The sequence below is a fragment of the Equus przewalskii genome, chromosome X (assembly GCF_037783145.1).
Source record: "Equus przewalskii isolate Varuska chromosome X, EquPr2, whole genome shotgun sequence".
Lineage (NCBI taxonomy): Eukaryota > Metazoa > Chordata > Mammalia > Perissodactyla > Equidae > Equus > Equus przewalskii.
In genome coordinates, this window is record NC_091863.1 from 20,636,749 (window position 1) to 20,650,651 (window position 13,903).

The 13,903-nt window shown below is 42.7% G+C and overlaps 1 protein-coding gene across 1 annotated transcript; it reads left to right on the forward strand.

The window, feature by feature from the left end:
- Nucleotides 1-331: 331 nt before the first annotated feature.
- LOC103552384 (melanoma-associated antigen B1-like) lies at nucleotides 332-1,415 on the forward strand. The gene has a single exon (XM_008522330.2). The coding sequence runs from the start codon at nucleotides 387-389 to the stop codon at nucleotides 1,413-1,415; it is 1,029 nt and encodes a 342-aa protein (XP_008520552.1). The 5' UTR covers nucleotides 332-386.
- Nucleotides 1,416-13,903: the final 12,488 nt, after the last annotated feature.

Genomic DNA, 13,903 nt, shown 5'->3' on the forward strand with positions numbered 1-13,903 from the left:
TTCAGATCCGCAGAAGGGACTAGGGGTGGACTCTTGCCAACAATTGTCCTCATGACTCTGAATGTGAACTGAGAGGCCCTCCTTTCCCTGAACAATGTTGGTCTCCCTGCCAGCCCCTGCTTTCACCCCAGTAACACCCAGGCAGGGCTGTCGGGCTGTGGCCCAAGGCTCACTCTTAACTTCCTCCACAAGGTTCTCAAGGGACAGGCTGACCAGGAAAACAGGGGCCGTGTGCCCTCAAGGACCCTGCAGAGGTGGCCTTGGTTAAAGCCAAGGTGGAATCTCCCTGCTGAAGGTGCTCACCATCTCATTCTCCCTCCTCCAGGTGCCCTCATTGCCTGCCCTCCTGCCCACACTCCTGCCTGCTGTCCCTGATCAGAGTCATCATGCCTCGGGGGCAAAAGAGTAAGCTCCGTGCCCGTGAGAAACGCCGTCAGGCCCGTGGTGAGACTCAGAGTCTCAGGGGTGCTCAGGCCACTGGAGCAGCAGCAGAAGAGTCCCCCTCCTCTCCTGTTTCTGGGGGTACTCCTCCGAGCTCCCCTGCTGCTGGCACTCCCCAGGAGCCTCAGGGAGCCCCAGTCACTAGCTCTCCTGATGCAGGTGTTTCATGCCCCAGATCTGATGAAGGTGCCAAGAGCCAAGATGAGCAAAATGCAAGCACCTCCCAGGCAGCAACGTCCACTCAGAGCACTCACAAAGATCCTCTAACCAGGAAGGTGAGCATGTTGGTGCAGTTCCTGCTGGAGAAGTATAAAATGAAGGAGCCCATTGTGCAGGCAGCACTACTGAAGATTGTCAACAAAAAGTACAAGGAGCACTTCCCTGAGATCCTCAGGAGAAGCTCTGAGCACTTGGAGCTGGTCTTTGGTCTCGAATTGAAGGAAGTCGACCCCAGCAACCACGTCTATATCCTTGTCAGCAAGCTGGGCCTCCTCGGCAATGAAAGTCTGAGTAGTGATAAGGGTTTGCCCAAGACCAGTCTCCTGATGACACTCCTGGGCGTGATCTTCATGAAGGGCAACCGTGCCACTGAGGAGGAGATCTGGGAATTCCTCAATGTGTTGGGGGTCTATGCTGAGAGAAAGAACCTGATCTTCGGGGAGCCCAGGAAGCTTATCACCAAAGATTTCGTGCAAGAAAAGTACCTGGAGTACCGGCAGGTGCCCAACAGTGATCCTCCATGCTACGAATTCCTGTGGGGCCCCAGAGCCTATGCTGAAACCAATAAGATGAAGGTGCTGGAGGTTCTGGCCAAGATCAATGATACCGTCCCTACTGCCTTCCCAAACCTGTATGAGGAGGCTTTGAGAGATGAGGAAGAGAGAGCAGGAGTGAAATTCGCAGCCAGGGCTGCCAATATTGCCAAGGCCACTGCCCCTTCTAGGGCCAAGTCCTGCAGCTCCTCCCACATCTAGTGAGGTCTGGGGCAGGTTTTTCGCTTTGGGTTTGAAGAGAGCAGTCAACCTTCTAAATAGTTGAGAATAGTAGGAGCTGGAGGGAACAAAATGTATATCTTCTTACAGTTTTAAAAGAGCATTTAATCTTTTAAGTAGTGAGGGGTTGAGGTGAGATTAGTTTTAACAAAATATGTATCTTCTTTTTGTTCCTTTTCCACATAAGTAACTTCTGGGTAAATATAAATATGTGCTAGATAGAGATATTCAATATTTTTTCCAATGTTATTCCTTTTAATTGAAGGTTTATTTTGCTTCAGAATATGAATATATGAATGACATGGCTCTCACATTTTTTGCTGTTTAAAAGTTACAGTTTTGGAATTTTTAAAACAAATTGAAAATAGTCAATATTTTGTTCATGATCTAGACAAGCTAATGCAGCATTGGAGCAGGATTTTCATGGAGATGTGAAAGAATCTAACAGTAAAATGGTTGGGGTCACAAAATGGAGGAAAAAAATAAAAACTTATAATACGTTCAATTATTGGTTTGCCTTATTCCTTTTAGTCTTTCTTTTTGTAATATTAAAAGATATCTACCTGGATTTGCTTAGCTTATTAAAGAATGTTTGTTTATTGTAGAACATTGCATATTCTCTTATACATACTGGATTAAGAAAAAACTCTGATGGGAGCTTGATATTTTTGGGATTCAAAATAATCATATAATAAATCTCAATCATTAAAAAACCAACATTTCCCAGTCAGTATGCCAAGTCCTTTATAATACAGTATGTATATTTCAACATCCCTATAAGATAAGGCTTACACATGAATAACTTGCAAATTTCTCAAGTTCACAAGGCTGGTAAGTGATAGAGCTTAGATTAGACTCTTGGTTTGGATTTGTCTAAAGCCCACATTTTTCCAGTCCTTCTAGCATGCCTGACTTTGTGTCTCTTAATTCACATTTTTCCCCTCACTGCTCCAAAATATATCTCAAGAGATAAAAAGAAGGACTCTGTACACAAAGCAGTGGATTGGAATATTATAGCTAGGGCAATAAGAATACCAACATAAATGAGAGAGATTTAAAGAAGAAAAAAGATAATATTCAGTGACAATATCATCATCTACATAAACAAAGTCAGTTAGCCTCAAAAGATTGGGGTCTCAAAAATCATTCTGGACACACTCTTCCCTGTAGAAAGTAAATCTTGTACAACAGAAGTCACATAAGCGGCTAAGTCTTGACAGAAGGAATAGATCAATGTGTTTTTTTCTCAGATAGCCCACCACCTGTCCTGGGGCCCCTGTCTTGTGCTTCAGCTTCCCCATCTCACATCACTCCTGGAATCAGGACCTTCTCTCTGCAAGATTGTGATAGGGAAACTGTTCAAGATTTGGTAGGGATGTGACATTTCCCACGAAAGGAACCACTGACTCCAGAACAATAGGTTCTCATAGAGCCCCACCCCTGCTGTCAGCCCCTGAAAGACCAAAACAGTTGTGGGTGGATGTGGCTCATCCTGACTTCCGCCTTGGAGGTCCCAGGAAGGTGATGACCTAGGCTGAGGGCTGTGGCCTCAGGTAAACAGAGGGTGGACTCCCAAAACTGGTAAAGATGAAGACCCTGAGTGAGGAAATGGGGAGCACTCAACACATGACTGATGGGGTTGCACATAGCTCCTCCCCTGCTGTTAGCCCTGGGAGGCCCAGGGAACATCTGGCTGACTAAGGTGCCCCCTGACTTCTGCTTAGAGGGTCACAAGGAGATGAGGGCCTTGGTCTTCAGGTTGGCTGTACAGTTCAGTAGAGAGTGAAATTCTGGGCCATGGCATGTGTCAAGGTAAAAATCTTGTATAAGGAATGAACTACCCCAGAAAAGAGGGGTCCACACAAAGTTCCACTTCAGCAGTTGGCCCTGGGAGGCCACAAATGGAGCCTTTAGGCTGAGGTTACCCCTCATTTGCTGAGGGAGGAGAGGTCTCAGGGACTTGAAATCTTCGGACTAATGAGGGAGGCCCCATTCAGCAGAGGAGCCTAACAGAAGTCAATGTGGTAGCACCCAGTGACAATAAGGGTGCTCTTCCCAGAAAGAAGGAGGCAACATACAGCCGTGTCCCATTGTTGGACCTGGGAGACTCAGGCATGGTGACATGATGAGTCATACTCACTTCCCTCCAGGGCATCTCATGGAGGTGAGGGACCTCATCAAAGGGGGTGACCTTAAAGCAGCAGAGGGAGGATTTCCAGGTTGTTCCAGGAGTCAAGGTGAGGACCCTGAAGACTAAGGGGACCACCTACCTCTTAACAGTGGGGCAACACAGAATCCTTCCACTACTCTTAGCCTTGGGAGGCCACAGGCAGTTGTGGCCAGATGAGGCAAATTTCACTTCTTCCTAGGGAGTCTCAGGGAATTGGGGGTCTTTGTATGAAGGGATAGCTTCAATTCAAGATACGGAGGATGTTGAGAGAGGACTGAGGAAAGCACTGACCCAGAGCAGAGGGAAGACACCAAGTCCCATCATCTCCCAGCTCTGGGAAACCTCGGACAGGGGTAGTCAGATATGTCACTTCCTCACTTCCATCCCAGAAGACTCAATGAGGTGAAAATGTTGGCTTGAGTCTGGAGATCTCTGGTGGGCTGAGTGAGTACTCAAGATCCTGACCAAGTGAGAAGTGAAGGAGGCTACCAACCTTAGAACAGTGGGGTCCCATTGAGAGTTTTACCCTTGCTACCAATACAGGGAGGATATGGACAGGGATGGCCAGATGTGGCTCCTGCTTTCTTTCACCTCTGAGGTCTCAGGAAAGTAAGGACCTTGATCTGATGTGAAGTGTTTCAGACTAGCAGAAGAAGAATTTCCAGGTTGTACCAGGAATCAAGGTGGGGAATCTGAGGACTTTGGGGACCACTTACCCCTTATTGGTGGGAGCAACACAGACTCCTCCTTATTGTCAGCCCTGGGAGGCCCCAGGAAGAGATATCAGGAAGAGGTGCCCATCAGTTCCCACCCAGAGGTAACAGAGAAGTGAGGGCCTTAGTTTAAGGGGGGTGGTCCCAAGTCAGCCAAGAGAGGAATCTTAGGCCCTCCTATGAGTCAAAGTCAGGACTCTGAGTGAGGACCTTGAGTGGGAGTGCCCAACATAGGGTCTGAACCTGCTTGTCACAGCTTTCCTTCTTAGGCTGTGGCCATATGAGGCAATCCTCACGTCCTGCTATTGGGTGACAGGGAGGTGCAGGTCTTACTAGGAGGAGATAGGCCAGAGTTCCAGAAGAGGGGAGCCCCAGGCCCTGTCATGATTCAAACCAAGGAACCTGAGTGAGGACTGAAGAGCTCACCTACCCCTGGATAGAGGGAATATTGAAGAGTCCAATCTTGTCCTTTTTTTAATTCTTGGAGGTCCAGGGCAGGGCTGTCAAACAAAGGACCCCTCTCACTTCTTTATATCAGGTCTAAAGGAGGTGAGATCCTTGGTCTGAAGGTGCAGCAACTGATCTGCAGAAGGGAGGCGGCAGGCCTTATGCAGAGCCAAGGTTAGGACTGAGTCATACTGAGTACCCAAAGAACCCAGGACAGGGAGGGGGAGGGCTTCACAGAAATGAGCAGCAGAGAGGAGGGGCCCAGGCCCTCCCAAGGGTTGACATGATGGTCCTGAACGTGAATTGAGAGGAACTCCCACTCCAGAACAAAAGGGGTTCCACTCCTAACGCCTGCTGTCATCCTAGTCAGCCCTAGGCAGGGCTGGCAGGCTGCAGCCTAAGGTTCCCTCTAACTTCCTCCACAGGGTTCTCAGGGGACAGGCTGACCAGGAGCACAGGGGCCCTGTGGAGTCCTAGAGTGGTGCCCTTAAGGACCCTGCAGAGGCGGCCTTCTTTAAAGCTAAGGTGGAATCTCCCTGCTGAAGGTGCTCACACCATCTCATTTTCCTTCTTCTAAGTGTCCACATCTCCTAGCCTTCTGTCCTGCCTGCTGTTCCTGACCAGTGTCATCATGCCTTGGTGTCAGAAGAGTAAGCTCTGTGCCCATGAAAAATGCTGCCAGGCCCAAGGTTAGACCCAAGGTCTTGGAAGTGCTCAGGCCACTGCAGCAGCAGCAAAACAGTCCCCATCCCCCTTCTCCCCTGTTTCTGGAGGTGGTCCCCTGAGCTCCCCTGCCGCAGGCCCTCCCCGGGAGTTTCAGAGAGCCCCACCGATCACCACTGCTGCTGTAGGTGCTTCATGTACAAGTTCAGATACAGATGCCAAGAATCAAGATGAAGAAACTACAAGCATGTCCCAGGTCCCAGCCTCCACTGAGAGCACACATGAAAATCCTCTAAACTAGGAAAGCAGGGTTGTTGGTGCACATAAAATGAAAGAGCCTATAATGAAGGCAGACATGTTGAAGACCGTCAAGACAAAGTACAAGGAACACTTCCTTCAGATCCTCAAGAGAGTCTCTGAGAGAATGAAGCTGGTCTTTGGCCTTGACTTGAAGGAAGTTAACCCCAGTGGTTACTGCTAAAGCCTAGTCAGCAAATTGGACATCAGCAACATAGGGAGTCTGAGTGGTGACAGAGAGTTACCCAAGACTGGTGTCTTGATAAATTTCCTGGGCATGATCTTCATAAAGGGCAACCATGCCACCGAGGAGGAGATCTGGGAATTCCTGAAAGTGTTGGTGGTATGTGATGGCAGAAGGTCTTTCATATTTGGGGAGCACTGGAAGCTCATCACCAAAGATTTGGTGTAGGAAAAGTACCTGGAGTACTGGTAGGAGCTTAACAGCAATCCTCCACACTATGAATTCCTGTGGAGTCCAAGAGCCCATGCTGAAACCAGCAGATGAAAATCCTGGAATTTTCAGTCATGGACAATGACACTGTCTGCATTGTTTTCTCAAAACTGTATAAAAAGGCTTTGAGAGATGAGGAAGAGACTGAGCTAGAGTTGCAGCCAGGGCTGCCACTATTGCCAGTGCCAGTGCACATTCCAGGGTATGGCCAGCAGCTTCTCCCACATCTAGTAAAGCATGAGGCAGATCTTTTACTTTGTGTTTGAAAAGAGCATCAACCTTCTAAGCAGTGGAAAGCAGAGGTGGGCAGAGGTAACAAAATGTATATCTTTTTATGTTCCTGTTCAACATAAGCAACTTGTAGGGGCGTGTATGAGTTTTTTCTTTTAGTAGAAGGTATGCTAAGCTCAGAATCTGTTTGTGAATAACATAGATCACACTGTTACTTACAAGTTTTAAGTGTTAGAGTTTTGGTATTTGTTTAAAAAAAAGTGTTTTTTTTTAAAAAGATTGGCACCTGAGCTAACATCTGTTGCCAATCTATTTATTTATTTATTTTTCTTCTTCTTCTCCCCAAAGCCCCCCAGTGCGTAGCTGTATATTCTAGTTGTAGATCCTTCTGGTTGTGAAAAAAAATGTTTTGTCTTCTATATTTTATATTATACAGAAGAAGATTAACATGGTATTGGCATAGGGATTTTCATGGAAATGTGAAAGAACTCCAGGGGAAAATTAGTTCGGAATCATGAAACAAAGAAATAGAACAGTAAACAGTGTTAAATTTATAGTTTGACTTATTCTTTTTAATCTTTCTCCTATGAAATAATATATATATATGTATAATATTAAAAAATATATATATATACACCTGGATTTTCTCTGCTTATTCAGGAATGTGGAAGAAATGAATCATAATATGTTAGAGACCCTGCTCACTGTCTCTTTAATTCCCAAGGGTTAACTGAGCATCTTCTCTTTGGAAGTCTCCATGGTAGTACTGGGGATAGTAAGAAAAAGAAGATCAGGCCACTACTCATAGAATTACAGAGTCTAGGGGCTGCTGCCTTATAAGGAAGATGGTGTGATACACTCTAAGACCGAAAGGTCAACTAAAAAGAAGGGATGAGGAAGAGGAGGAGGTTCCAGACGAGAGCAGTCAAGTGTCAATTACCTGAGGCGAGGCAGTTTGGGGTTGGGACACCCCAAGTCCTTCAGAAGGAGGTCATTTTAAGTAAGGCAGAATTCTGGGCTAGATGAGGCTATAAGAAGTATGAAGAAAAGGCAGATCTCAGATTGAGTGTCTGAGAATTGAGAGACTTAAGCCTGGAAATGGAAAACTGCTCTTAACAGCTACTTTGGGATTATGGGTAAACCAGACAGAAATCTTTACCTGGGGCAAGGATGGAAAGGGTCCTGTGCTCTTGTCACAACGCAGGTGAACACAGTCCACAAACTAGGTGTTTTATGTATGTCATGTCTAGGAAATGTCAAAGAAACAAGGATGGTACTTCCCTGAAGGGAGATGTCAAGAAGCCACTGGGCTCACACTCTGCCTCGGATGGGGAGAGCCAGAACCCACACAATTAAAATGGCAAAGTAATTAGGTTATCTTGGGTATAAGTTTGCAAACTCTAAGCTAGGGCTAGAATTTTGGTGGTAGTGAAGTAAACGAAAATAGGGGTGGTTTGGATGGAAATTCAGCTAGGAGGGAGGAAAGTTGTCTTCCTTGACACAAATTCTAGAACCTTTGAGCTGCCTCTAATTGGGACAGACTCCCTCATACTAAAATTAGATAACATATCCTTAGCTAGAGAAAATTTACTTAGTTTTACTTGCTAGGCAACATTTTGGTATTTTGGTGCCGCCTGTCCTAGAGTGTTGCATATTCTCTGACATCTCCTGGATTAAAAAAAATTCCACAGTGTGTAGGTAGTATCACCTGGGATCAGAATAATCAGAGTAATAATTGTGATTCATGAAAGACTCAATATTTGCCAGTCACTTTGCCAGGTACGTTACATACATTACATACTACATACATTCCAACAGTCCTATAAGAGGGGGCTTATTAAACCCGCACGGCAGATGAAGAACTTGCAATGTTCTCAAGTTCACAAGGCTGATAAAGTGACAGAACTGGGACCAGAGCCTGGTCTGAATTCCTCTACTGCCCACACTGTTCCACTCTTCCCAGCTTGAAGCAGCCCTTCTGTCTCTTAATTCATTTCCATTTTCACTACCCCACAATGTCTCTCAGACAATGATAAAGACGACTTTGTCACCAAAATACTAAAAGCAGGCCTGAAGAAGGAAGGTGAATACGAGCATGATACACAATTTGGGGATCGTCTGTGGGCTTCATTTACTTGGGATCCTGCTGTCCCTAACCCCAGGGTTTCTTAACAGCTGACTCTCCCCTGGTGCTGGCTTTTGTTGAGTTCCAGCATTTTCCTGCATTACAGCATCCTTCCCCTGGGTCATTCCCAGTGTGACTTGCTGTCCAACTCTGGAACCTGACCGGCTGACCAGTTCTTCACTGTCTCCTCCTCTGAAGGCTGCTCCCTGCTGCCAATCTAACAGACTGCCCAGGATCACTAGCCTTCCTCCTGACTTAGAGCATCCCAACTCCCTGGAGGTCACTTTCTCCATGTGGCGCCTGTATAAGAGCAACAGAGCCTTGCACATAAAAGGTGATGATAGACAGTTAGGTTTAGACACATCCATGTAAAAGGTCACTTTGGACACTGAAGTTCGCACTCAGTGGATGTCCCCACTGCCTTCTCAAAATATTTTCCACATGAGCTTGTGAGAAGAGTTCATTTTGGAACATAAGCTACCAGTTTTGGGGATGTAATGCTACAGGTAGGGAAGGTTTTTGAAATCATCCTGATATGTGCAGTAGAGTTTTAATGGTATGTCTTATTTGAGACTGGCCTCTGAACACACACACCAATGAGTGAGCGTACCTCGATGGTCAATGGCTAAAGCCCCCCTCATAAGTTGGAGATGAGGAGACACCATGGAAATCACTGTATAGCAAACATCTACTGAGGCTGATGTCCTCAGAACCCAGAGTCGACTAGAATTAGACTAGTCGTTCAGAAGAAAAATGACTTCTTGGCAGACACACTATCTTTGAACAACAAAGGTCAAAATAGTTCACCATCCTTCGGCTGCCTCTTGTCTCAGTACTTGCCCCTGAGAAAAATCCTAGTTTTTCCCTTGTGCCTAATGCCATCTGTAAAAGTGTCCTGTATGTTCAGTCATGCTGAGGGTTGCTGGGACTCATAAATTAAGGCTTTGACCATGCTTTAATAGAAGGAGAACATTCTCATTCTCTTGAGACTCTAGAATCTACTGCAAGGGTCAGTCAAGAAAGATGGATTGGAGCAAAGAAGGCAAACCCTTTCTGCTGAAGTTTTACAGGATCCTTTTGATAACTTGATATGTCTGTATTTTGAAGCGCCTGTCACATAGTAGGTTCTCAAAAAAGTTGGAGAATTACAAGGTAGATTTAGCCTTCTCAGAAATTCCACCAGGGATGGAGAGGGTTGTTTTAATAACACAGCCTGATTCCCTGGGTCACCTGATAACACAGGGGCCCCGCCAACGCACATCGAGAAATGAGCTTTCATTGTGGGAAGCTATTCAGATTTCAGTTTATGTCTGTTGCATTGGCTAGCAGTTACTTTATCTAATACACAGCTGCTATTCCTGTTAGGCTTATTTAAATATTTTAATTACAAAAAACGTGGTACATATGTTTTTGTAGCAAAATAATTCAAACAATATAGAGAAATCACAATTGTCTGCTTTATAGCATTCCTAGTAAATTCAGCAACCTCCTCAGTGATGAATAAAATCAGCACATGGTGGGTATTATTTTAAAGCTCATTCTATGATTTTTTTCCCCCAGGATTTGTTTATTTTACAGCTGGAAGTTTGTATCTTTTGACCACCTTTATCCATTTTGCCCACCTCCCACTTCTGGCAACCACCAACCTGTTCTCTGTGTCTAAGAGTTTGTTTGATGTTTTTTTAGATTCTCACATATAAGTGAAATCATACAGCATTTGGCTTTCTCTGTCTGACTTATTTCATTTACCGTAATGTCCTCGAAGTTCATTCATGTTGTCACAAACGGTAGGATTTACTTCTTTTTTATGGCTCAATAATATATATATATTATTATATATATATATTATATATATATTATTATATCTCACATTTTCTTTATCCATTCACCCATCGATGAACACTTAGGCACTTAGGTTGTTTCCATGTCTTGGTTATTGTAATTAATGCCACAATGAACATGGGGGCACAGATATCTTTTTGAGTTAGTGTTTTCACTTCCTTCAGATATATTGTAATTTTCAAAATACGTGGGTTCACTAATCTTTTCTTCTGCTATATCTAATTTGTCATTAGTCTAAATCAGTGCATATTTTTATCCCGACCTTGCAATTTACACCACAAAATTCATTTGTGTTTCTTTATATCTTATATGTCTCTATTTACATGTTTTCCCTTTTGTTTCTTGAACATGTGGAATATAGTTAAAATAACTCTTTTGATGTCATTGTCTACTCATTCTACCATCTGTACGATTTCTAGATCAATTTTGATCAATTAATTTTTATTCTCCTTAGTGGACATATTTTCCTGCTTCTTTGCATGCCTGGCAATTTTTGATTGGATGCCAAACATTGTGAATTTGGCCTTGTTCACACTGTGCTGGATATTGTTTTTTCAACACATGCATATTCTTGAGCTTTGTTCTATGACTCAGGTACGTTTCTTAGAAACATTGTGATCTTTCCAATTCTTGCTCTTAAGATTTGTTAGATGTGGCCAAAGCAGTATAAATCTAGGGCTAATCTTTCATCCTTATACAGACAAAACCCATCTGAGTACTCTCTCTGACGCCCTGGGCATAATACATTTTCCTATTCTCACTAGTGGGAGCAGAAAGCCTTCTAAGTGGACTCTAGAATTCTTTCTCAGTGCAATTCTCTCTCTCAACTCCAGAAAATGGCCAACTTTTACCTGAGCTACCTGTCCCTACGCTGCAGGCTCAAGCAGCAAGCTCGGGCAATTCTAGGCTCACCTCGTTTGTATTCAGTCTCTCAGGAATTATTGTCTTTCCTTGCCTGATGCCCAATATATTGAAAATGGTTGTCATATGTATTTTATTATTCTGTCTGTTTTCTTAGTTGTTTCAGGCAGGTGGCTAGATCTATTTCCTGTTATTTCATCTTCTCCAGAAATATAAGTAGTATAATCCAAATTTAAAACCTAAATTTTTATGACATACAAATGTCCCTAAACTGCAAGCCAACCAAAATTTTAAATGCATTAAAATAAACATTTGGATGGAGAGACTGTGGGACACACACGCATATATATGTATGTATATGTGTGTCTATATGCATGTGTATATATATATGTTTAAGCAGGAGAGCATAAACCTGCAGAGCAAATTATCAACAATATTCCTCTCCTGGTTGTGGAAAGGTACATGATTACTTAATTTTTTAATTTATGTTTTCAATATTTTCCAACACTGATAAAGCTCATATGCATTTCCTTTATGATTATAAAATACTATGAATATTCAAAATATGATTTAGATACCTGCATTAGTCAGGATTCTCCAGAGAAACAGAACCAGCAGGATGTATGTATGTGTGCATACATACATATATATAGAAAGAGATTTATGACGAGTGATTGGCTCATGTGATTATGGAGGCTGACAAGTCCCAAGACCTGCAGGGTGAGTCGAAAAGCTGGAGACCCAGGAAAGCCGATAATGCAGTTCCAGTCTGAATGCCAGCAGGCTTGAAAACCAGGAAGAGCTGACATTTCAGTTCAAATCTGAAGAGAGCAAAAAATATAATGTCCCATCTGGGAGGTAGTCAGGCAGGAGGAATCCTCTCTTACTCGGGAGCGAGTCAGACTTTGTTTTAGTCAGGCCCTCAACTGATAGTATGAGGTGCACCCACACATTATGGAGGGCCATCTGATTTACTCAGTCTACAGGTTTAAGTGGTAATCTCATCCAAAAACACTCTCACAGAAACACCCAGAATAATGTTTGACCATGGCCCAGTCAAATTGCCATAAAAATTTAACTATTATGATACCAGAATAAACACACACCCTCTGCTTTACTTATCCCTTGTATAATTAGGGAAAAAAATTAAAATCTAAGTATTAGGCAATCAACTTAAAGGACTCCCTCCAGAAAAAGCTTTAAGTTAAATTTTCTTTTCTTTTTTTTATTGAGGTAACATTGATTTATAACATTAGATAATTTTCAGGTGTACATCATTATGTACAACTTCTGTATAGACTACATCATGCTCACCACCAAAAGTCTAGTTGTGAGTTATATTTTAAAAGCAGAAATTATGTATATATATCTAAAATAAATTCTCCCTGATGTGATTGGATTCAAAATTTATTTATTTATTTATTTATTGAGGAAGATTAGCCCTGAGCTAACGGCTGCCAATCCTCCTCTTTTTGCTGGGGAAGACTGGCCCTGAGCTAACATCCATACCCATCTACCTCTACTTTATATGTGGGATGCCTACCACAGCATGGCGTGCCAAGTGGTGCCATGTCCACACCCGGGATCCGAACAGGTGAACCCTGGGCCGCCGAAGCGGAACGTGCACACTTAACCACTGCGACACCGGGCCGGCCCGGATTCAATATTTATATATGAAAGACTATGCAACTAATATTGGCAGCTACAAATAACATTGATGGCTTTCCATATTATAAATGTAGTGTTTATATGTTTGTTTTCCAAGCTCATATAAAGAAATTGTGCTATTTAAAAATAAATGTACTTTTTTTAACCTATTGATTTTCATGAGAACAATGTAAGATAAAACAAATTTTCCTTCATAGGCTATTATTCAACACAGCATTTTTTAAGTTAACATGTGGGTACCTTTCACAAAGTAATACCATTGGAACAGAACTGGGATTCATGACTTTGTTAATTCTTCTTCTCTACTGTAAATGTTGTTACCTTCCCAGTTGTTAGCTACATCTCACATACTTATTTTCTTGTCTCAGTTTTCTTCTATTACAAAGCTTTCGTTCATAAATTATCCTGGTAAAAAAAGTCATTAATGACTTTGCTTACATTGATATAATTCAATATTATTTCATGCCTAAGTAATTTTTCCCCATGGTATTATCTGTTCCATGTTAGTTTCTTTTCCTTTGTAAAAGAATCATTTTCTCTATTCTCCAGTGAGTATTTTTTTATTTCTTTGTTTTTTAAAGAATGGCTCTCTTTCCATAACTCATTAATCCCTAAGTTTTACCAAATGCTTTTGATCCAAAGGTGATTCTGCAGATTTTTGTTATAGAAGATATACACATATTAGTTTGCAGTGCAATTCTCATAGTATTTTTACTTTATCTTTTAAAAAATGTGCCTACATTCTCCAAAAAAAGGTAAAAAGGAGTGAAAAAACACCAGTATTTTCCCTAATACCGTTTTATATTTCAACCAGCATTTCTTGCTTACAAATAACCCTTCCTTCTTTTTCCATTTTATCATCCTGTTTCTTTAGTCTGCCTTTGCTGCAGATCTAAATGATTTGTTGCTTCATTCTTACTTTTAAATAGTTCCACATTACTACTGGATCATAAAGCAGTTGTTATTATTCTACATGATTATAATATATGTTCTGTCATT

Bases quoted from the DNA above. Each gene is read 5' to 3' on its own strand.
- LOC103552384 (XM_008522330.2), top strand. From the start codon at position 387: ATGCCTCGGGGGCAAAAGAGTAAGCTCCGTGCCCGTGAGAAACGCCGT.